The sequence below is a fragment of the Mytilus californianus genome, unplaced genomic scaffold (assembly GCF_021869535.1).
Source record: "Mytilus californianus isolate M0D057914Y unplaced genomic scaffold, xbMytCali1.0.p SCAF_2, whole genome shotgun sequence".
NCBI classification, from domain to species: domain Eukaryota; kingdom Metazoa; phylum Mollusca; class Bivalvia; order Mytilida; family Mytilidae; genus Mytilus; species Mytilus californianus.
In genome coordinates this window covers 100,188,731-100,211,176 of record NW_026262668.1, presented here as the reverse complement: position 1 = coordinate 100,211,176, position 22,446 = coordinate 100,188,731, and the positions used below count along the sequence as shown (strand labels likewise).

Sequence of the window (22,446 nt, the reverse complement as noted above, 5' to 3'; positions counted from 1 at the left end):
TACAATACCCTTCCCTTTTCACGAATGTGACTTACCGAATTAGACTATTTACCGGATTTGTAATAACATAAGCAACACGACGGGTGCGACATGTGGAGCAGGATCTGCTTACCCTTCCGGAGCACCTGAGATCACCCCCAGTTTTTGGTGGGGTTCGTGTTGCTTAGGCTTTAGTTTTCTATGTTGTGTCATCTGTACTATTAGAATCGTTTTCATAACAGCGTAGACAACCGTAAAACTTTTGTTGGTAATAATACTGAATAATTTACCTTTAACTTGTTTGTCATTGGCTATCGATAACAATGATTTTACGCTCACTCAGTCTGTCAGGGGCCTTCCATTAGGGATTTAAATAATGATCACTTGTTACACATTTCGATACACAAAATGAAACTTTCTTTTCACAACACTTTAAAATATTTTTTTTAAATATTTTTTTTATACCATCACATACAACAGTTTCATTTTAAAGAATAATAATGTTCAGAGCTGATATCATTAAATAATCCAAAAATACGTTTATTCATTGTAAAAAACTGTAAGTTGATGGGGTTAATTCACAAAATATCTTTTTGATAACGATAATAAGTACTTCTACGTTGTAATCATTTTAAAAGAGTGGCCTACTATTTATTCAATGCATACATGTAGGTTTTGTTTGTGAAGGGTTCCGGATAATCATTTTTTGTTTTGTTTAATACCGTGATTTTTTTTTACATAAATCGTTTCATTCATTCAGATAATTATCAGTTTGTCTTGGCTATTCAAGTCCTACACAACGTCTCACGAATTTGGTCTTTTTCTTACAAAACTTATATTCTTGTGATGTATTCTTTTGTTGAAGAATGAATGTTGTCCCTTTTTTATTTTTTGTCGGTTTTTTTTTTGTGTCTCATTGACGTATAAGACTACCCCTTTCTTCATTTTTAAAATAATACGAGTGACATCAATACCAATTCATGACACAAAATAACTAAGTTAAACTTACAACAGAAGAAATATAATGAACATCGCTTTTATTGTCTACTTAATATCGAAGTCAGAATGTGGTCTTTGTAAAGATGTTGTAAATCAATCAAAAACAAAAAAACAAAAATAATTTGAATGTTTATATTGGAAAAAGTAACGTTGTGTAAATCATTACAATTATTTTATTTCAAATGAATATCAAGCTGTTGCATTTTTCCGCTGCGAGCAAATTTTGACTGTTGAACGCATTTTTAAAATTAATTTTCTTGTTGTAATCCTGTTGGAAGCTGCGCTGTGTAGTTTATTTTTCTTTTATTGTTTATTGCCAAATATAATCAAGACAGACAAACAAATTTTGAAAGGTTACATGTTAAAATAGAGAATGGAAATGGGGAATGTTTCAAAGAGACAACAACCCGACCAAAGAGTAAACAAAACAGCCGAAGGCCACCAATGGGTCTGCAACACAGCGAGAAAAATCCCGCACCCGAAGGCGCACTTGAGCTGGCCCTTTAACAAAAATGTGTACTAGTTCAGTGAAAATGGACGTCACACTGAACTCCTAAACAAATAAATGAACTAAAATTAAAAAAACATAAAAAATGAAGGCTAACAAAGGCCAGAGGCTCCCGACTTGGGACAGGAGCAAAAAATGCGGCGGGGTTAAACATGTTTAGTGAGATATCAACCCTCCCCTATACCTCTAGCCTATGTAGATTAAACAAACACACAGCAATACACCGCTACATATTGTGCCAAAGTCGGGCTGGGGAGGGTGCATGTTATACTGATTTAACCCACTGGATTGTGTGCCTGCACCAAGTCTAGCTAGGGAGGGATTGCATGTTAAACTAGATTAGACCCACTAAATTTTGAGCCAAACGTCCGGCTATCCGGATTTTGTGTTGTTTATTGTTGATTAAATGTCTATTTTACTATTTATGGACAGGACTCGATGGTCTTTGTTGTTGTTGTCTCTTAATTTTCCTACCTTTTATCTTTTTATGTATTATTGTCGTATAACAGATCTAAAGTCGTTTAATTACGAAACTATCTGCAATATATTTAAAAGTCCTAAACATGCATGACAAATTTGACACTAGACGTTACGCAAACAAAAATCAACACACCAATGTATCTAAAGTCACAATTGATACAACTTTATATAAAAATAAGGAGATGTGGTATGATTGCTAATAAGACAACTATCCACCAAAGTTCAAATGAAGTGGATGTGAGCAATTATAGGCAACCGTACGGCCTTCAACAATGAGAAAAACCCATACCGTATAGTCGGCTACAACAGTCCCCGACATGAAAAATATGAAACAATTCAATTGAGAAAACTACAACAAAACAATAAACGAAAAACAAATTTTCTGCTCTTTGGTCGGGTTGTTGTCTCTTTGATATACATTCCCCGTTTCAATTCTCAATTTTATTATAGATATAACTGCATATAAAAATAAGAATATGTGGTGTGATAGACAATCAGACAACTCCCTTCCAGTGGTCAACAGACGTTAGCAATATAGGTCACCGTACGACCTTCAACAATAAGCAAAACACACACTGTATAGCATGAACACTTCAAATGGCCTTGTCATGACAAACACGAAAGTTGAGTGGATGCAGAACAGAGCGAGTGAAAAAACACGGATACCGCATGGAAACTGGCAAATGGTCCGCAATGTTACTTTGGTCAACTCACTAACTTGAAATTAAAGACCTGGCGAATTCAAGTCCTTATCTATGGCTGAGATGTATGTTTAAAAAAAAAGGAAAATCAAGTTTATTTGGACATTTTTATAATGCAAGTCTTGGTTTTAGATTATTCTCGAGTAAGCAAAAGGAGTCAATAACAAATAATCACTCCCAGAAAGACGGGAAAATCCATTAACAAAAGTAAAAATGAATATACGAATTACAGTGCACAGTATATTATATACATATTTTATTTGCGATCATAAAATGTACGAAGTCGTCCATTACTATGTAAATTGGGTCGATTAAAAAAAAGCTGAATATGTTTCTGTTGCCAAGGGTTTTTCACAAGTATAGTAGTTAGCAGAAAAGTTCACCAAACTATACATTTTACCTATTCAAAAACGTAAATGCAAATTTCACAAGGCTTGATTCGAATAGCTTTTTAACTGTCTAATAACTTGCAAGTACGAAAAAGACAGGACAGAAGTATATTTTGTCTATATGTTTTGTGTTTGCACACTTTTTAAAGTTGATCATGCATTCGTTTTGAAATAAAATTTTGACCAGATAAAAGTTAAAAGATGACATAATTGGACATTCAACCGCAATTGTTAAATCGCGTTGTTGTCCGAAAAAAAGATAATAATCAACACATGCATTGTAACTTTTAAAGCCAGTTAAATCCTTTTTTTTGCTGAAAGAACGTGCGATATCATAAAAATTGATTATCAAAACATAACAAAAACACAAGTAAAGAACGTTTAAGTATTCAATATAAATCAAAACACAAAGGTTATTCCTGATTAGTTTTTCGAATTATTTTATTTAGGCATTGAGACCCTTTGGTGACCCCACAGTTTAAATGTCTATAATAAATACGTCGTGAATAGTGGGCGTTGCAGACGAACGTTCACCTAATCCGACCAAGTCAATGGGATATTTTAGCGCGCCAATCAATGGTCTCGTCTACACTGTTATGCACATGATTCTATTTGTCTGTTTGTCTTTTTATTTTTGGCGATGGCGTTGTCAGTTTGTTTTCGATCTATGAGTTTGACTGCCCCTCTGGTATCTTTCGTCCCTCTTTTATGGGTGGAAAGACCTTCAATTGTTCTCTGAACAATTGGTTTTTAATTCAATTTATTTTGCATTGCACATGTAATGAATCCATGGATAAATAACCTTAAAAAATGGTTCACTAACGGTTGATCAAAGGTAGTATAAATTTAAGTATGAGTATCAATATAAAAATTAAGTCCAGTATGCGTTTACAAACGTGCTCTATTTGGGTATCTTGAGATGTTTCAGTGATGTACATGTTTTGTGTGTAAAGAATTTTAGAGGCCAATTTGGCTTTTTGTTAGTTGGATCAGATGTGTTGGGTTTTTTTTTTTAAATTTACATCATTATGCTCTGATATTTCCCATTATCTTCTGAAATTTTGTTTTGAAGATGAATGATTTAACCTATTTATACAAAACATTTAAAATTTTACTCTTGGTTTAAACTACAATTGAAAGTACAACATCTAACAAAAGATAAACATTGCTAGAAGAAAATGAGCCACTCGTTCTCAGGTTGAGATTGAATATGTTTTTATTGTCCGTTATTTGATTTTATGAGGTAAACAATAGAAACTCTTTAATATCTTCTCATGACAAGAACGAAAAGTGGCGAAACGGAACTTCCAACAACGAGCAATGGTTTCTAATCATATAATACTCTTGTGATGGATTTTTTAATGCAATGTAAAACTTTCAATTTAGACATTTCTTAACCGAATTACTTCTTTGTTTAAACTGTAATACATTGTAGAACAAAATTTTAGAATTAATCTAATTTCAAGATTTGAACAATTTCATAACTCCGGGTATAACATTTTTTTTTAACCTTCAAGTCACAAAAAAAAGAAAACAAGATTTCCAAGAAACTGAAAAAAAAACACTCTGACTGTGTTTTTTCCAGCAGATGCTATTTTTCTTATCGTTCTTTTATTTTCAACAATAGAGAATTTTTAAAGATTGTAACAGTCTTTTTGTCGAGCCTTCGACTTTTGTCGAAAAAGCGAGACATAGCGATCCTACATTCCGTCGGCGTCGTCACACAAATATTCACTCTGTGGTTAAAGTTTTTGAAATTTTAATAACTTTCTTAAACTATCTTGGATTTCTACCAAACTTGGACAGAAGCTTGTTTATGATCATAAGATAGTATCCAGAAGTAAATTTTGTAAAAAACAAATTCCTGTTTTTCCGTATTTTACTTATAAATGGACTTAGTTTTTTCTGCCAGGAAACATTACGTTCACTTTATGGTTAAAGTTTTTAAAATTTTGATAACTTTCTCAAACTATCCTGGATTTCTACCAAACTTGGACAGAAGCTTGTTTATGATCATAAGATAGTATCCAGAAGTAAATTTAAAAAAAAGAAAAATCCTGTTTTTCCGTATTTTACTTATAAATGGACTTAGTTTTTCTGCAAGGAAACATTACATTCACTTTGTGGTTAAAGTTTTTAAAATTTTAATAACTTTCTTAAACTATCCTGGATTTGTACCAAACATGGACAGAAGTTTGTTTATGATCAAAAGCTAGTATCTAGAAGGACATTTTTATTAAAATTTTGTACTTGTTTATCCATATTTTACTTATAAAAGGACTTAGTTTTTCTTCCAGTTAACATTACATACAGTCTGCAGTTAAATTTTTGAAAACATTTATTAGATTCATAAACTATCCTGGATTTTTACCTAACTTGGACAGAAGCTTCTTACAATAAAAAAATTGTATCGAGAGGAATATTTGTATTAAATGTTTTCCTCATCTCATTTTTGTTGAGCCTGCGATTAACAGCAAAAGTAGGCGAGACACTGGGTTCCGCGGTACCCTTACGATTTTTTTTTCATTTATCATGATTTTTATGGAAACTTTGATTACATTTTAAATAAAAATTGTATAATTTATTAACTAGTCTTTTTTTTTTTTTTTTGTATTAATGGTCTACTGCCTCATTTGCATATATTCTAGATATCTTGATCATATATAAAGAAAGATAATTGCATCCGAGATCGCATTATGTAATGGACTAATTTATCATTTTTTACTGTCCCCCCTTATTTATAGATGGGCATTCCACTCCTTTTTGAAAATACTAAATCGAATATAAAAAATTGAAATAGCAAAAATACTGAACTCTAAGAAAAATTCAAATCAGAAAGTCCCTTATCAAATGGCAAAATCAAAAGCTCAAACACATAAAACGAAATGGAAAACAACTGTCATAATCCTGACTTGGTACAGGCATTTCCTTATGTAACATAATGTGGATTAAACCTGGTTTTATAGCTAGCAAAACCCCTCTCACTTGTATGACAGTCGCATAAAGTACATGCACGAAGAAGTTTGTCTGACGTGAAAATAAGTAGTCCAATATCTCACAGCTTCATTTACACACACAGTGCACTGGTTCTTAATAATATTTTTACGAAATCATTTTGGTTTTTTGTTTTTCGAAGAAAAACCTATATTACGAAATATTACAAAAAGCATATATAGAGAACGTCGACATGCGCTGCATGATAATTCATCATTTTATGAAGGCATGTCAAACAGTCACTAGTATGCACCAGAAGGCCTAGTAATGGACTTCTGCTATTATCCAATCAGCTGTTCTATCGCACAGAGATTGACGTACGGTGATGCTTGAAACAATATAATTTATAAAATGACATTGTCATAGTTTAAGGACACTGTTATATCAACATCAAAGAGTAGTGTAGTTTATTGTCGGAGTTGTAGACTACTGATTCAAAATAAAGTTGATTTCGACAACGAGCTTTGTAACCGCGGAGAAAACGTTGAGTTTATATCAAAAACAATAATTTGACCTCATTTGGGTCTGTATGTATGTAACATATAATTAGACCCTTAGTTAGAGATTGATTGCGCATGTTATCAGCATGATAAAATGTTAAAAAGAAAAGAATGATTAAGTTAAAACGAGGAAGCCACTTGAAAGAACCATTTTGTTGACCGATTCGGCCCTCAGAAACTCTTCTACATGTGAAGATGATTCAGGCTGACATCATGTTGAAATTAAACAAAAGAAATGGAACTCTATATTACAGAAGGTAAAAATGGTCAAGTTGGTATATTTGAACTGTTTACATCTGTTTCTATGGGCTTTAAAAGTTTTTTGTAGGTAGATAATTTAGATTTTTTAAATAGGTCAATAGAAAACCTTTCTAGTAAGTCATAACACCAGGATAGGTGTGTTTGAATAACAAATTTTTACCAAAGTACTTGACGACAGACTTTTCTTGTGAATTCTTTTTTGCATAACTCACCAATAAATTTCATTTTTTGTGTAGGGTATCAGTCTTCATTGTTTATTTTGTACCATAGGGAACCTTTGTAATTATGGTAAATATCTAATAAATATCGAAAAGGAAATTGAGTCAATTTGGTGGCATTGAATTTGGCAGCGAATGTCCCTTTTAAATGCGTCAGTCTATCCACATCAGCAATTTGCAAAGGTTGAAAAAAATGATAACTGATCTTCAACCATTTGTTATCATTACTTGTAATGTGTTTGTATTTTTAAAAAAAAATCCGTAGTTTTGTAAAGTATCAAAGGTCCTACAGGCGTGTAAAAATTATTTGAAATAAAAATTGTCTCACACCAAGAATGAGACTGTAGTATTTCATCAAAGAACAAAGGTTACATTGTACGGTAAACCAATAATTTTCCATTTCCAGAAATTATGGCAAATGTTGGACAGGACATAGACACCAAACATATAATACCAGATGGTAAGTTGAACTGATTTACAAGTCAAATTGATTCTATAGTTAGTCCTTACAATAAATTACATCGGTTTTTGTCTTTTCACAGTTAAGTTTCATTCGATCTGAGTCCTTGTCTATGATAAAAAGCCATTAAAGGTTTTAAAAACAGTTTTTCGAAAAAATCATTAATGGCTAAATTGCAGGGTCATGCATCGTCCATATCTTTATTATGCATACAAAATGTAGTGAATAACATTATGATATAATTAAAGAACGACTTTTTAAATGTTTCGTTATAGAAGTAAACTATGTAATTTTTACATGCAATGATTATTATTTACGGGAATAATATATGGGGGAAAAGGGATTAACAGGGACAGTCAGATCATATGATTGAAACACAATTTAAACGACTAAAAAATTACCATGAAAGGAACTAATTAAAGAATTATTGAAGGATTAGCGAAGGACTGGGGATTGCATAAGCCGGTATTTTGTCTCTCATTTTTGAGATTTTATATTTCAAGTACATTTACAGTCCAATGTAACTATCAAATTGATAAATGCAATGCAGAAGTGAGTTTCATAGACAGAATTGAGAATGGAAACGGGGAATGTCTCATAGATATAACAACCGGACCAAAGAGCAGAAACAGCCCAAAGGTCACCAAAGGGTCTTGAATTTAGTAAGAAAATCCCGAACTTGGAGGCGGGCTCCAGCTGGTCCTAAACAATACTAATGTATATTACTTCAGCGAAATGGACGCCACACTTAACTCCGAAACATATAATTGAACCAAAATTAAATAAACACACAAGACTCACAAAGGCTAAGGGTTCCTGACTTGGAAAAGGTGCCTAAATGTTGCAGGTTTAAACATGCTTTGTGAAATATCAACCCTCCCCTATACGTTTAGCCAATGTTGAATAAACAAACGCATATCAATACGCACATTAAAACTTAGTTTAAAAGAAGTCCGAATCCGATGTCAGAATGGGTAACAGAAGAAACTAAACAAAATGACAATGATCAACATACATTAACAAAGGACTGCTAGCAGTTACTGACAAGCCAGCTCCAGACCTCAATTAAACTGAACGAAAGAAGTTTCTCAAAATTTGTAAATAATAATGTTTTCACTAAAAAAACTCATTTTTTGTCCAAATTTTTCAAGAAAAATCAAAAGGGACCTTCCTTGAATAGGTTTCAACACGGTATTTAATTGATCGAGACAAATAATCAGAATAATATTGAGAATGGAAATGGGGAATGTGTCAAAGAGACAACAACCCGACCAAAGAGCAGAAAACAGCCCAAGGCCAACAATGGGTCTTCAACACAGCGAGAATATCCCGCACCCGGAGGCGAGCTTCAGTTGGCCCCAAAACAAAAATGTGAACTAGTTCAGTGAAAATGGATGTCACACTAGACTCCGAAACATATAAATGAACTGAAATTAAAAAAAAAAAATACAAGACTAACAAAGGCCAGCGGCTCCTGACTTGGGACAGGCGCAAAAATTGCGGCGGGGTTAAACATGTTTTGTGAGATCTCAACCCTCCCTCTTTACCTCTAGCTAATGTAGAATAAACAAACTCACAGTAATACGCACAGTAAAACTCAGTATAAAAGAAGACTGAGACCGATGTCAGAATAGGTAACAGAAAAAACTAAGCAAAATGACAATGATACATAAATTAACAAAAGACTACTAGCAGTTACTGTCATGCCAGCTCCAGACCTCAATTAAACTGATCTAAAGATTATGTCTTCATCATCTTGAAAATCAAACACAATCCCTCCCGTTAGGTGTTTAGTATCATGCCATTATAAATTATACGAGACAGATATTCATAGATGTATACACAAGTTTGATAAATGTTGTTTTACGTTCTGTATTTGATGATAATCACTCCATATTTGAAGAAAATGCAGAATATTTAGAGCTTTTTTTTTTTTTTGGTTTTTTTTTTGCCAACCATCACTTGCCACTAACACGAAACATAAACTATTTATTATATATAAAAACGTATTGTATTGTAAAAGAAAACTATTTGGGGATATCTTGGAATTTCAACTTTGATGGAGAAAAAATTGTGCCTTTCAAGATGATTGATTGTCCGCGCCATTTTTTAAAACACACTTCTAAATTGCATATCTATGCCGTCAATGAGACGATCCAAAAGAACTCAAATTTATAAATTGATATGAAAAGAAATTGTTCATGTGTATGCCATCATTGTGAATTTACAACTGACACATATGTTTATTAGTCTTCGATAATAAATACATATTATGTAATTTTTTACAAAAAAAATTTGGCAAGAAATGCATCATTTTCAAAACTCGAAATAAATTATTTTCTTGTAGATCGTGTTACATCTTGTCTATTACACGGTATGTATTATAAACTTCAATATGACCTTTAAAATACATCACATATTATATGGTTTGCTTACGGCTTGAATAATCGTTTAGTCTAGATATAATTTAACATACATAACCACATTAATTAGAAGCGTCGAAGTTAACAAAATTAGAACCAATTGGGTAGAAAATTTCCAATAACAAAAAAATATAAACGATAACTTACCGTTTTTGTATTACAAAGGGATTTTAGGAACTTAGAAAAAAATACATTCACAATCAAAACAAAAGAAGTTTTCAGATGTACTTGATCGAAGCACACTTCACAACTTTTGAATTCTCCTGTATAAAGTAAAATAACAAAAATACCGAACTCCAAGTAAAAAAGTAAAAGCAGGAGTGACACCATTACGAAGCGGTGAGCATATTTTACTTTGCTCATGAAACCCACCTTGCGCACAGATTAATTGGTATTTCATCTTAACGTAATAGTGTTTTGGTACATACAATGCTTACAATTTGTGTATCAGCTGACATAAGATTTCACCATTCTTATCCAAGAATGTTTTATATGCATATGTGTATTTTCAAAGTTATTTTCACTTTTGTCTGACAAAACCTGGTCTTGTGAATATCTAACATATAAAAGTTCTACAGGTCTATATAACACTTCGTGATCTCGAATAAATGATATTAAAAAGTGGGTTATCAAAATCTCCTCCTTTTCTTCCAAATCATTTAATGTGTTATCAACACAAATCAAATTGTAGATATTACATTTACATGTTCTCGTTCTGAATATGCACAATAATTTGCCGCTGGACGTTAAGCAACCATCCATCATCATCATCATCAAATTGTAGTAAGTCATGAAAGGAAAGACACACATAGTTTTTCAATATCTTTAAAGTTAATAAAGTCTTAGAATCACAGTTCTATTCTTCCAGTTCATTTAAAACATAGGATAGTTTACAAATATTCAATGGTCAAAGCTTTATTTATCATTGACTGTACAAAAAGAGCCTTTGAATTATCAATCATTATCAAAGAAAATCAGCGGAGTTACATTTATTGCTACTCGAGTCTGCCATAAACCTTTTGTTTTACATTAGTGCTTTGGTTGAAACTTTGAGTAAGTGATATTCTGTTAGTAGAAAATGCTTTTAAGAGGAATAATTTTTTATTATTTCTTTTTGATTTTTAAATTGTCCTAACCTTCAAAATAACAACTGTCAAACAAGGAAGAGGTTTCGCAGCATTGTGTTTATTTTGTTTGTGTAACATCGTTTATGTTAAGAATGAGTGTCACTTATGAGTCTTTTATAGACGAAATGTGAGTCTGGCTTACAAAATTTTAATCTTGGTATGTTCATGTTTTAAATGAAAAGAGTCTGAATATTAATTTCTATAATGTAATCAATAAAAACAAAACTGTTATCGTGTATTATCATATGACTATAAATTTCTGTTTTCTCATTGGCTAAAAGCATAGGAAATCCTCTTTGATAAAACATTATATTCACCGCGGCAAAAATCTCGAGAGTTTAATATAAGATTTGGAACAGCGTCCGTGTACCTAAATATAGATATTCCAAGGCAACGTCAAAGAAGTAGGTTAAATAAGTCATGTACATGTTTTTCTCTTCTTCTTGTTTTCGGTGGTTTACTTTATTAAATATTTCAACTTATTAGCAATTGCAAAAGCAGATGATATATATAGTATAAAACAGGGAGTAGTTTTAAAAGTATCTTGAGCAAATACTAGAAATTTGCAGAAGGATAAAAAGTCATATAATAAAACAATTATTGACTTTTCATTTCAGTTGATACAATGATTTATCAAACCCCAGAGATATGACATTCACCCTCGGCCGTTGGCCTCGAATTGTATAATATAAAACAAAAGAAATTTTGATGTACATTTTGCATTATAAATGAAAACGTAATACCACATAAAGACTGAACAACACAAAAATCACCCAAAACTGGTTCTCCGAAAGCGTAAGCAGATGCTGATCCATGTAGAACCCTTCATTTTGCTCGTGATAAGTACAAATTTGGGGAAAAGTATCATCCAGTGATGTCAAAATCGAGAAAAAGAGGACGAGTTTGTAGTTTCGACAATTGAAAAATATCCTTGGTCATTTGAGATATGGATATTCACTAACGGTCTACCAACTCGTGATGGCGTCCGTAAAATGTTCGAAGGGATGACTTCAACTCAATCACTAGGAAACTTTGGTTCAATGGCTTCCTTGTAAGCAGCAATCCTGTTTCAAAGAATAGGAATAGATAGGAAACGGAAGGTCTGGAATATCGTACCAACTGGGAGATATATACTCTATATGCATGCGATGCTGGAATATTGTTTACATGTATAACAAATGAAAATATAAAATAAAAAGATGTGGTATGATTGCCAATGAGACAACTTTCCACAAGAGACCAAATGACACAGAAATTAACAACTGTAGGTCACCGGAAGACCTTTAACAATGAGTAAAACCCATACCGCATAGTCAGCTATAAAAGGTCCCAAAATGACAAATGTAAAACAATTCAAACGAGAAAACTAACGGCCTGAAAAGTTCATAATCGGGAAGTTTTTATTCATCCCATTATGTCGTAAAGTTTTATTCTCAACTTACCGTTATTGTCAATACATGATGTATACTTAGCTGTATATAAGGTATCTTCTATTTCAAGTTCGATGGGATAGATGCACTCAACATAGTTCACAAACTTGAATTTGGCCCTTAATGCTCATCAACTTCGTACTTTATTCGGCCTTTTTAACTTTTTTGAATCGAGTGTCACTGATGAGTCTTATATAGACGAAACGTGCGTCTGGCTTTCAAAATTTTAATCTTGATATCTATGATGAGTTTATATGAAATATTTAGTGAGATGATATCATCTATATAGCAAAACGTGAAGTTAAAGGATAATGATAGCTTCTTTTCATTCTGCCTGAGGATCTGCTGTATGAAGTCTGCTTCATATGAATAAAAAGTCGGCTAAAAGAAGGACACAGTTGGTTTGCATAGGAAAGCCGATTGTTTGTCGAAATAATAAGTCCCCAAAACGTAACCAGTATGTTGTCAGTCAAAACATTAAGCATCTTGATGATGTCAGTTTCAGAGATTATTTAAATCAGATTTGTTTTTTACAAAGAAAATAACAAAACACATGATATAATGAAACACGTCATTGGTAATCTTAGTTCAACAGTAACAAAGTACATGTGGAATAAACCAGTTATTGTAATATCTCCAAGTTTTTTTAAAAAAAAATATTTTGATTTAAATGACCTCACCAATAATTCAAACCTCAATAGATTATTACAGATACTTCATAGGATTTGATTTTTTAGTACCATTTAATTTAACATTAGTCCTGATCTATCTCAACCATCATAATTTTTTACCTGATAATGAAAAATCTATTTTACCAATAAATTCCGTTTTATAGAGTCCATATAGTAACACACACACACACACACATATGTCTACATTTTGCTTTGTACACACAAATGACCCTGTGAATCAAAAAGTACACAAAATTCTTCATGTGAAAAAAACACAAAATGATAGAAAATATCATGCGATTTACAATTTTCTGAAAATATGATAAAAATATTATTTTAATGTCATAGTCATATTAAATGTCCAAGGTCTAGTTAGTTAATTCATGAACGTAAATATCTGTACAGATCCCATGATGTATTTGTAATAAGCCTAAGATTAGTTTTTAAAATCTCATCATAGATACATGGATAATACTTTGGTACGCCAGACGCGGGTTTCGTTTCTATAAGATTTTCAGTGGTGCTCAAATCAAAACAGTAAGGAGAGCAAATCAATTCTGAAAATATGTGTCAAATACGGCCACGGTTATCGGTGACTTGGGTTAGAAATCACAGCAGTGCTGTCTACTGGGCTGGTAAAAGACTCTGGTACGAAACATCCGCCGGCAGTGGCATCGACCCAGTGGTTGTTAAATTCGTCACAAATACTAGTCGTTTTATATGGTAGGCCAAATGCGCATTTCGGCTACATTAGATTTATCAGTGGCGCATAAAAACAAAATATATGGGAGGCTGTCCATATCTTCGGATATAATAAAATGAATAATTTAATAGTAAATTGTTCATATTGAGGATATCGAAATTTGGCTCAACACTATCTAGTGGCAGATATAAGCATATTAAAGAATTCTTGGCACTTAAAAAAAAATGTTATCTCTTAAAAGGTTTATGAGAGTCAATCAGATGTATTCATATTACACTATTGTGTATATTTGGTTCCATCATTTAAATTGGATATTTTACTCTGACCGGACTACTAGTAACTCATGAATCACACTGTTTTCATATTATAAATTATGATATTTCATTAGTTTAGGTTTAAATTGTACGGACCGATTCATGCAACTTTCAAAGGGCTCTTTTCAGATTAAATTAATGTTGATAGGCCTAATCCACTTTTATTGTTGCAACTTTAAAATGTTTACATACATGTATGTATAGACAATTCCATAATTGTAAATTGTAGATAAAATTAATGAGGATATCGACCCATTTATTGACAAATGCACACCCGGTAAGTACAGTTTGCAGAAATGAATATAATGTTTGTAATATGTGTAATTTAATGTAGATAGCATATTATTCATTAGAAATAGAAAATAAACACAAAAAAATAATTTTGAAAACCCGACGCTACAAACTGTCTAATACACCGATAGATGAACAATAGTAGTAAGTGTAATTTAAACGTCATACACGGTAACATTGTTCTGATTACACGTGAAACAGCACAACATGTAATATCAAAACATCGAAACTTGCTTTTTCGACGCACCTTTATTCACCCTATTTTCAGTGATTCGTATGATCTATTTGCATGCTAAAATATATTTTACCAGTCCAGTTGACATAAATAGTTTTGTTTGTAATGTCTTAAAACGAACAGCTCTCTCGTTATACAAAAGACATTTTACGATCTAATATATAAATATAGGTCTGGGGAAAATATACATAAAATGGGAATGTAAATAACATTAAGTCAAAACGATAAATCGACATTTAAATATCTCCAGCTATGAAATCACCATTTGTTATCCGATTTAAAAAATTATATCCAGTAACAAGTGTTCACTTATTCTATTCCCTTCCACTCACACTTTATTACAGTTTATATCAATGGGTAAATGAGACAATTTTACAAGCAACCGTTTTTAAAGAATATTGAAAAATACTACTTAAAGACTTTGGTGCTCTCGGAGCGCTTTTCTGGATTTTCCTTCACTTGGAACATTCAAATAAAAACAAAATATGAATAATATTATCCTGATATCAATTAGAAGTATATATTCCAGTATTTTTGTTTAGGTAGCCAATATGTGATGGATCGATGTAACAATAAATGTAAGTTTCTCATGTAGTCTTCTTAGTTTCTCTGTAGTGATCTTAAATGTATATTCTGTGCTGTTTAATTATCTTTATCTTTGTTCTTTCTTTTTAATATTTTTTTAACTTCAATAGTTACTACTGTACCTCAGCTGCTTATTCTAAAAAAAGTATTTGTGCCAGTATATGATTCAAATGATACATTTAAAAAAATATTCAAATGTTGAACATGATTAGTTAACACAACGGTAATGTTTTAAGCGCAATAATAATAATAATAATGATAATAATAATTATAACAATAATAATAATAATAATAAATTTATGAAAAATTTGCTAGTCATGGTTTTGTTGCTTTTATTTTATTATAATATCTGAACACATCAGAATTACAGCTTATTTGGCTATATTTTCTTCAGTGCGAGCCGTTGACAGATCCATTGCAGAAGTTTTCAACTGAGATCCGCCTTACCGTAAAAAAAGACTGCTTATGATTATGTCTTATTTTACCTACTGACTATAGGTTGCTGCAGATATCGATATATTTGGTAAAGCAACGTCAAAATAGTATACAAGCAATTGTATATAGGTAACCGTAAACAAACTTCAAAAATCTGTTGGAAATGGTTTTAATTATCTGATCGGCACGAAGCACGCAAACATTACTAGCATAAAGATAAAAGTCACAGTTTTCCGATCTAAGAGTACTCGCAGTGACACGTTAACTGAAAGATAGGTGAAAGCCAATAACAACTAATAATTAAATCATGTTCTCCAAGACTTAAGTATCAACAAGTTACTGTTCACATTTAACGGATTTAGTGTAGAGACTCCATAAACAGTCGACTTGGATCAATAAAAAGATGTTTACTCGTTTAAACTCGATTTTTATACCCCCGCTTTGAAAAAAAAGGGGGGGGGGGTATACTGTTTTACCTCTGTCTGTCCTTCCGTCAGTCCATCCGTCAGTCCATCCGTCCGTCCCATGAATATTTTCGTCGCATTTTTCTCAGGAACTGCTTGACAAGGATTTCTGAAATTTGGTTTCAGGGTTTATATAAGTAAGTTACACCGTGTGATGCGTTTTCAGATTCATCACTCAACAACTTCCTGTTTACCGAACACTTGTATTATTTTACACATGATAGCCAAGTTGAAAATTTTCGTCACATTTTTCTCAAGAACTACTTGACAAGGATTTCTGAAACTTGCTTTCAGGGTTTATATAAGTAAGTTACACCGTGTGATGCGTTTTCAGATTCATCACTCAACAACTTCCTGTTTACCGAACACGTGTACTATTTTACACATGATAGCCAAGTTGAAAATTTTCGTCACATTTTTCTCAGGAACTACTTGACAAGGATTTCTGAAATTTGGTTTCAGGGTTTATATAAGTATGTTACACCGTGTGATGCGTTTTCAGATTCATCACTCAACAACTTCCTGTTTACCGAACACTTGTATTATTTTACACATGATAGCCAAGTTGAAAATTTTCGTCACATTTTTCTCAAGAACTACTTGACAAGGATTTCTGAAATTTGCTTTCAGGGTTTATATAAGTATGTTACACCGTGTGATGCGTTTTCAGATTCATCACTCAACAACTTCCTGTTTACCGAACACTTGTATTATTTTACACATGAAAGCCAAGTTAAAAAATGTCGTCACATTTTTCTCAGGAACTACTTGACAAGGATTTCTGAAATTTGGTTTCAGGGTTTATATAAGTAAGTTACACCGTGTGATGCGTTTTCAGATTCATCACTCAACAACTTCCTGTTTACCGATATATTTCGGCGGGGGTATCATCAGTGAGCAGTAGCTCACAGTTTTACTTGTTTTGTCTCTGTTCAATTTATTTTTTATTTATCAAATCGTTTTAATAGCATTTTTTAACGCTGATTTCTTAAAATGTGCAATGACAAATGCATTGGTAAATTATTTTTAAAAAGGTACAGCGATCGCAGTAATGGTAAATGAGTGTTACTTTGAAATGGCAATTTTAATCTTTAATGGCGCTTTGAACATTAAAAAGTGATGGATTTTTTAAATTGTTTTCAAAACAGACTAAAAATGTTTATTTACAGCAAGCGAAGTCTGATCAGTACTGAATTTACCGCAATTTTGTCTGCCATGGCTAAATGATTTATTTATTTATAACTGACTGATTCATACCGATTGTTTTGTCTGCCATGACTAACGGATTTCTTTATAACTTACTGATTCATACCGATTGTTTTGTCTGCCATGACTAACTGATTCATACATTTATAACTGACTGATTCATACCGATTGTTTTGTCTGTCTGTGTTTGAATCAATGTCGTTATTCACACAAAGCCTGTCATGATCCAGCTAATTTTCTTGATTACAAATATTGTATTAATGTTTTTACAAATAATTATTGACATATTTCAGCTTCGCATAGTTGTAATGATTGTTGTGACGACTGTAAAATCAAATTGCCGAAGGAATGCTTTTGTGATATATATCTTCATTGTCCAGAGAATAGAGATAGACCGGCGAAGAGGAAATGTAAGAACACGTTGAAATGTAAATTTACAATGCATTTAAACTTAATAAAAAACAGATCATGATCTACAGCTGGCAACACTGCATGAATATATGTTTACTTTTTTGAATTCTTGAATGAGATAACATGTCAATATAACATCATTAAAACAATATAGGAGTTATCGCTCAAAACATTTTAACGCTAACATGTCATGATAGACCGTAATACGATTTTTGTGGTACATATGACCATATATAAGTTCCATTTGTCTCAGCCAGAACACGCCCTCCATTCCTCGTTCATGATAATTATCGATTACAACTTTTCAACAAATGTGTACATGTCATGAGCAACAGGAAAGGTGCAAACAGTGATGCAGCACCCTCCAAAGCACATGTGTGTACCAACAAATTTTTCGGGGTTGATATTGCTCAGCTTTTAGTTTTTCTGTGCAGTGTTTTTTTTTCTTATCTTACAGAAATATTGGTGCATGCATAACCTTTTGAATGTTTTGACTATGTCATGCACTAAGAGATTGTTGAACAACCGGAATCAATTCTGAAAGAAAAGTTGACGAGAAATATTTTTATCAAAATCTTTGATGCTTTCACAACAGAACTTTGATTTAAAATCCATCATAATAAATGTTAAGTTCATCTCATTTATAAGGAAAATATAAGCTACTGCCAACACTCAGCGTCTGACATCCAAGTGTTGAACCGTCTACTTTGAAAAAAATATGTCAAAGTGTCTTCAGAAATCAAACTTTTAAGGAATAATGTAAGTAGGGTTCTTTTGAATAATATTTATGTATCTAGTTCTAACTGAGTGAACAACATGGTATTTATTTTTTATAAATTTTGTGGCATATAAAGCAGCAATGGTGCCATATTTTGTTCAGTTGAAATTGCCAAGAGTTCGCCATTAAATCTTTTTCCTATGAGATATACTCGAAAAATTAAAAAAAAATGATAAAATTGTCAGAAATAATGTTTGGAGGGCCTCTTGTAAAAAATATTTCAGTTTGTTTTGATATACATGTAGTGCGGTCATGTCCGCCGATGACAATTCTTTGTTCTGACTTCATTCATAAGATGAATAAACGTGAGATACTCTCAATCATCGTTTCGTGGTTTATTATGCAATTTCTCTTTCGTTATAGTTAGCTAACACAGGACATTTCATCTATATAACCAGCAGTAATTAATCTAACACTGGTTGGTTTTAAATGACAAGTATAAGTCTATCCGATCAGTAAAGGGTCAGTAGGAATTCTAGATATTGTTCTGTTTACTTCATAATGCACGTTTTATTTTATTGACATCAGATGCAAGTGCAAAGAAATTTTCAAAAGTTTTTCCCGGTTCATTGCCATTGAACTTTGAAATGCATGCTAGTATTCTATTTCTAGTTGATGCATTTTTTCATATTGCTCCACAAAACAATTAAACTGCTTTCTAAAGATTAAAAATTGTACTTTTTTATTTCTCACAGATAATGCGTGTTTAGGTGAATATTGTCCATGTCTTAATAATGGCACTTGTAAAGATCTTCCATTTCAAACAGCAACCGCAAAAGATATAGAATGCTTTTGTCAAGAAGGTATTTATACACTAAATAACTATAATGCATTAGAAACAGTAGCAGCCAGCGTCAGTCATTTATATTTACTTCCAACGTATTTCATATTTTATTGTACTAGATGAAAATTAAACATAATAATGAGTATTAAAGTCCTCTGCTTGGCTAGAAATGGTACATTGCTTTGATTGCTACCTGCGTCGCCAAAGGCGATAGCAGGTTTAGTAACTGCATGAATCCGCCCGTCCGTTTATCTGTCCGGACGACCTTGGTTAAAAAAAACTTTGTCAAAATTGTCCTGGCTTGAAAGCAAATGATTTTTTACTTATTCAGCAGCTAGATGTTGATATTTACATCTGCCGTGCAGCCACTTCAAATTTACCGTTAAATTGAAATTTTACAGCAATCATTGAACAAGGAAAATTGACGTCAAATGTTGTCTCATTTTTTATCAACAATGCCATTGACATAACAGGTAGCAAGTTAATAAGAGGTCATTTGCAAACAGTGTAGCTTTGAAATTAGTAAACCAAGTTAAAACACTTATAGAAAATCACAATTCAATTGCGGGTGTAAAAACTCATGACCTTACGATGAACAGCATGTTGTGGAGATCTCCTAATAATTCTGCAGACAATTACTTTCTTAATGTCTCCTAAAATATTTATTCATAGTAATGAATGCAGACCAACATCGTTATTTAAGGTAGACAGTCAGTATCGTGTGATCTAAGGATCACAGTTACCCTGCAACAATGACAAACTCTTAAACGATAATGTCAAAATCAAACGTAATCTAATTTAGTTAAAATTATTTAAGGTAGACAGTCAGTATCATGTGATCTAAGGATCACAGTTACCCTGCAACAATGACAAATTGTTAAACGATAATGTCAAAATCAAACGTAATCTAATTTAGTTAAAATTATCTAAGGTAGACAGTCAGTATCATGTGATCTAAGGATCACAGTTACCCTGCAACAATGACAAATTGTTAAACGATAATGTCAAAATCAAACGTAATCTAATTTAGATAAAATTATTTAAGGTAGACAGTCAGTATCGTGTGATATAGGGATCACAGTTACCCTGCAACAATGACAAATTCTTAAACGATAATGTCAAAATCAAACGTAATCTAATTTAGATAAAATTATTTAAGGTAGACAGTCAGTATCGTGTGATATAGGGATCACAGTTACCCTGCAACAATGACAAATTCTTAAACGATAATGTCAAAATCAAACGTAAGGCTAATTTAGTTAAAATTAATAAAAATGAATGTTGTTAAGTACTACTTGGGCTATTATCAGAATCCACCTAAAACAACTCTTAAAATATTCATAGACAAGTGTCAAACCCGTTGAAATCGAAATTGACCTGTACGGTAGGGTTTATGACATTGTGTTACAATTTAAAAGTTTGTCAAATTATATCCCCCCACCCCCAAACCCACCCTTCCTGTTCAAGGTGAGAGTATAAATGTAGGTATATAGTTATTGGTTTTTTTAATGACGGAAGGGTTCTAGTGAAATCTTGAAGTCGATTGAAAGACCTAATAAACTAAAGCCCAAATATAGATCAAGCCGTAAATTTAAAATTGAACTCATTACAAAGGGCTCTTATACATTTTTTTTTGTAAATTCAAACCCCAGTGTTGTTTATATTTGGTAGAAAGTAATCCTGTGAAAACGGTTATCAAAATATAGCCTAAAAAATCACTATCGGTAACCAATCACAAACATGTTTAATCCCGCCACATTCTTTATGTGACTGTCCCAAGTCAGGAGCCTGTAGTTCAGTGGTTGTCGTTGGTTCATGTCTGTCATATATGTTTTTCGTTAATTATTTTGTTATAAATCAGGCCGTTAGTTTTCTCAATTGAATTGTTTCATATTTTTCATGTCGGGACCTTTTATAGCCGATTATACGGTATGGGTTTTTCTCATTGTTGAAGACCGTACCTCATCTTCTTAGTATAGAACTCCTTATCATGCAAAATATAAAAGAACTTTCATATATTATTTTTTTTATTTTAAATGGAATATCAGCAATTCCAGTTCATAAAATGTAAAGTAGATAGTGTGCATGAATTAAGAAAAATCGCAATTAGCTGATATTTAGCTATTTTTGTCATCAATTCAAAATTGAAAAGTTCATGGGTTAAATAAGACCCATTGAAATATAAAAAAAAAGTTTTTAGTAAAAACGAATAAGGGCGAAGCGTCAGAAGTAGCTACCGTTGTGTTAAACGTGATTTGTATTATCATTAGTCTTATTAGAAAATCCGTAGGAAGCTGAGCTTTTTTTAGTATTTGAATCTCTATGGAGCACACGACCCACGAATGAAGTATTTCATTCTTAAAGACTTCCGTGTAGTATTAACGTCATATCACCACCACCGCAGTGCTGGCTGCTTTATCGGCCGGTACCAACTCAAAACGCTTTGCAGGTACCTGAAGTTTGTTTTTAATCCTAGAAATATGCGTATTACTTACTCTTTTATTAATTTTTTAATAATTTTCGAAACGTGATATACAAATATCAACAATTCTCAGACATTTATTTAAATAGGAATCTAGTGACTTTTTGTCAGATTTCTCCCGTTGACACCAATTTTTACAACAGAAAGAAATAGCATCTTTATACAATATGTTGGTCCTATTTCAGACAGTTCATAACATATCGGTCTTGAACGATGTTGAGGTCCCCAGTAATTACATAGCCATATAGATCATATCTTAACTTCGATGTTTCACAGTTTTATGTTGATGGAGAATCATTTTATTTACTGACGTCTGATGTAAATGGCTTATAACTAAAAAAAAATTTCTACTTGGTCTTTTATACGAATAAAAAAATATAGGTGGCTCTATGTTATCAAAATTTGGAGGTATAAAGTTTTAAACCGTAGAGTCATTAAAAAACTAAAGTTTAAAACCGTAGAGTCATTAAAAAACTAAAGTTTAAAACCGTAGAGTCATTCAAAATACTAGACAAAGTAATAAAATCAAAACCCATTTTAATGTATTTTATTTTTAGAAAATACTCTTTATGATCTTTAGGTTTGTTAATTTTAGAGAACAGTTTATAGTGACAAAAA

The 22,446-nt window shown here is 32.2% G+C and overlaps 1 protein-coding gene across 3 annotated transcripts in view; it reads left to right on the top strand.

The window, feature by feature from the left end:
* The window catches only part of LOC127730575 (uncharacterized), a 113,278-nt gene that overhangs the window by 72,004 nt on the left and 18,828 nt on the right, over positions 1-22,446 (top strand). For all 3 annotated transcript variants that reach the window (XM_052239028.1, XM_052239027.1, XM_052239026.1), the window contains exons 4-9: positions 7,436-7,489; positions 9,837-9,863; positions 14,387-14,434; positions 15,226-15,261; positions 17,667-17,783; positions 19,258-19,365. In XM_052239028.1, the coding sequence (XP_052094988.1) occupies positions 7,436-7,489; positions 9,837-9,863; positions 14,387-14,434; positions 15,226-15,261; positions 17,667-17,783; positions 19,258-19,365 (390 nt within the window). The remainder of the gene's footprint in view (positions 1-7,435; positions 7,490-9,836; positions 9,864-14,386; positions 14,435-15,225; positions 15,262-17,666; positions 17,784-19,257; positions 19,366-22,446) is intronic.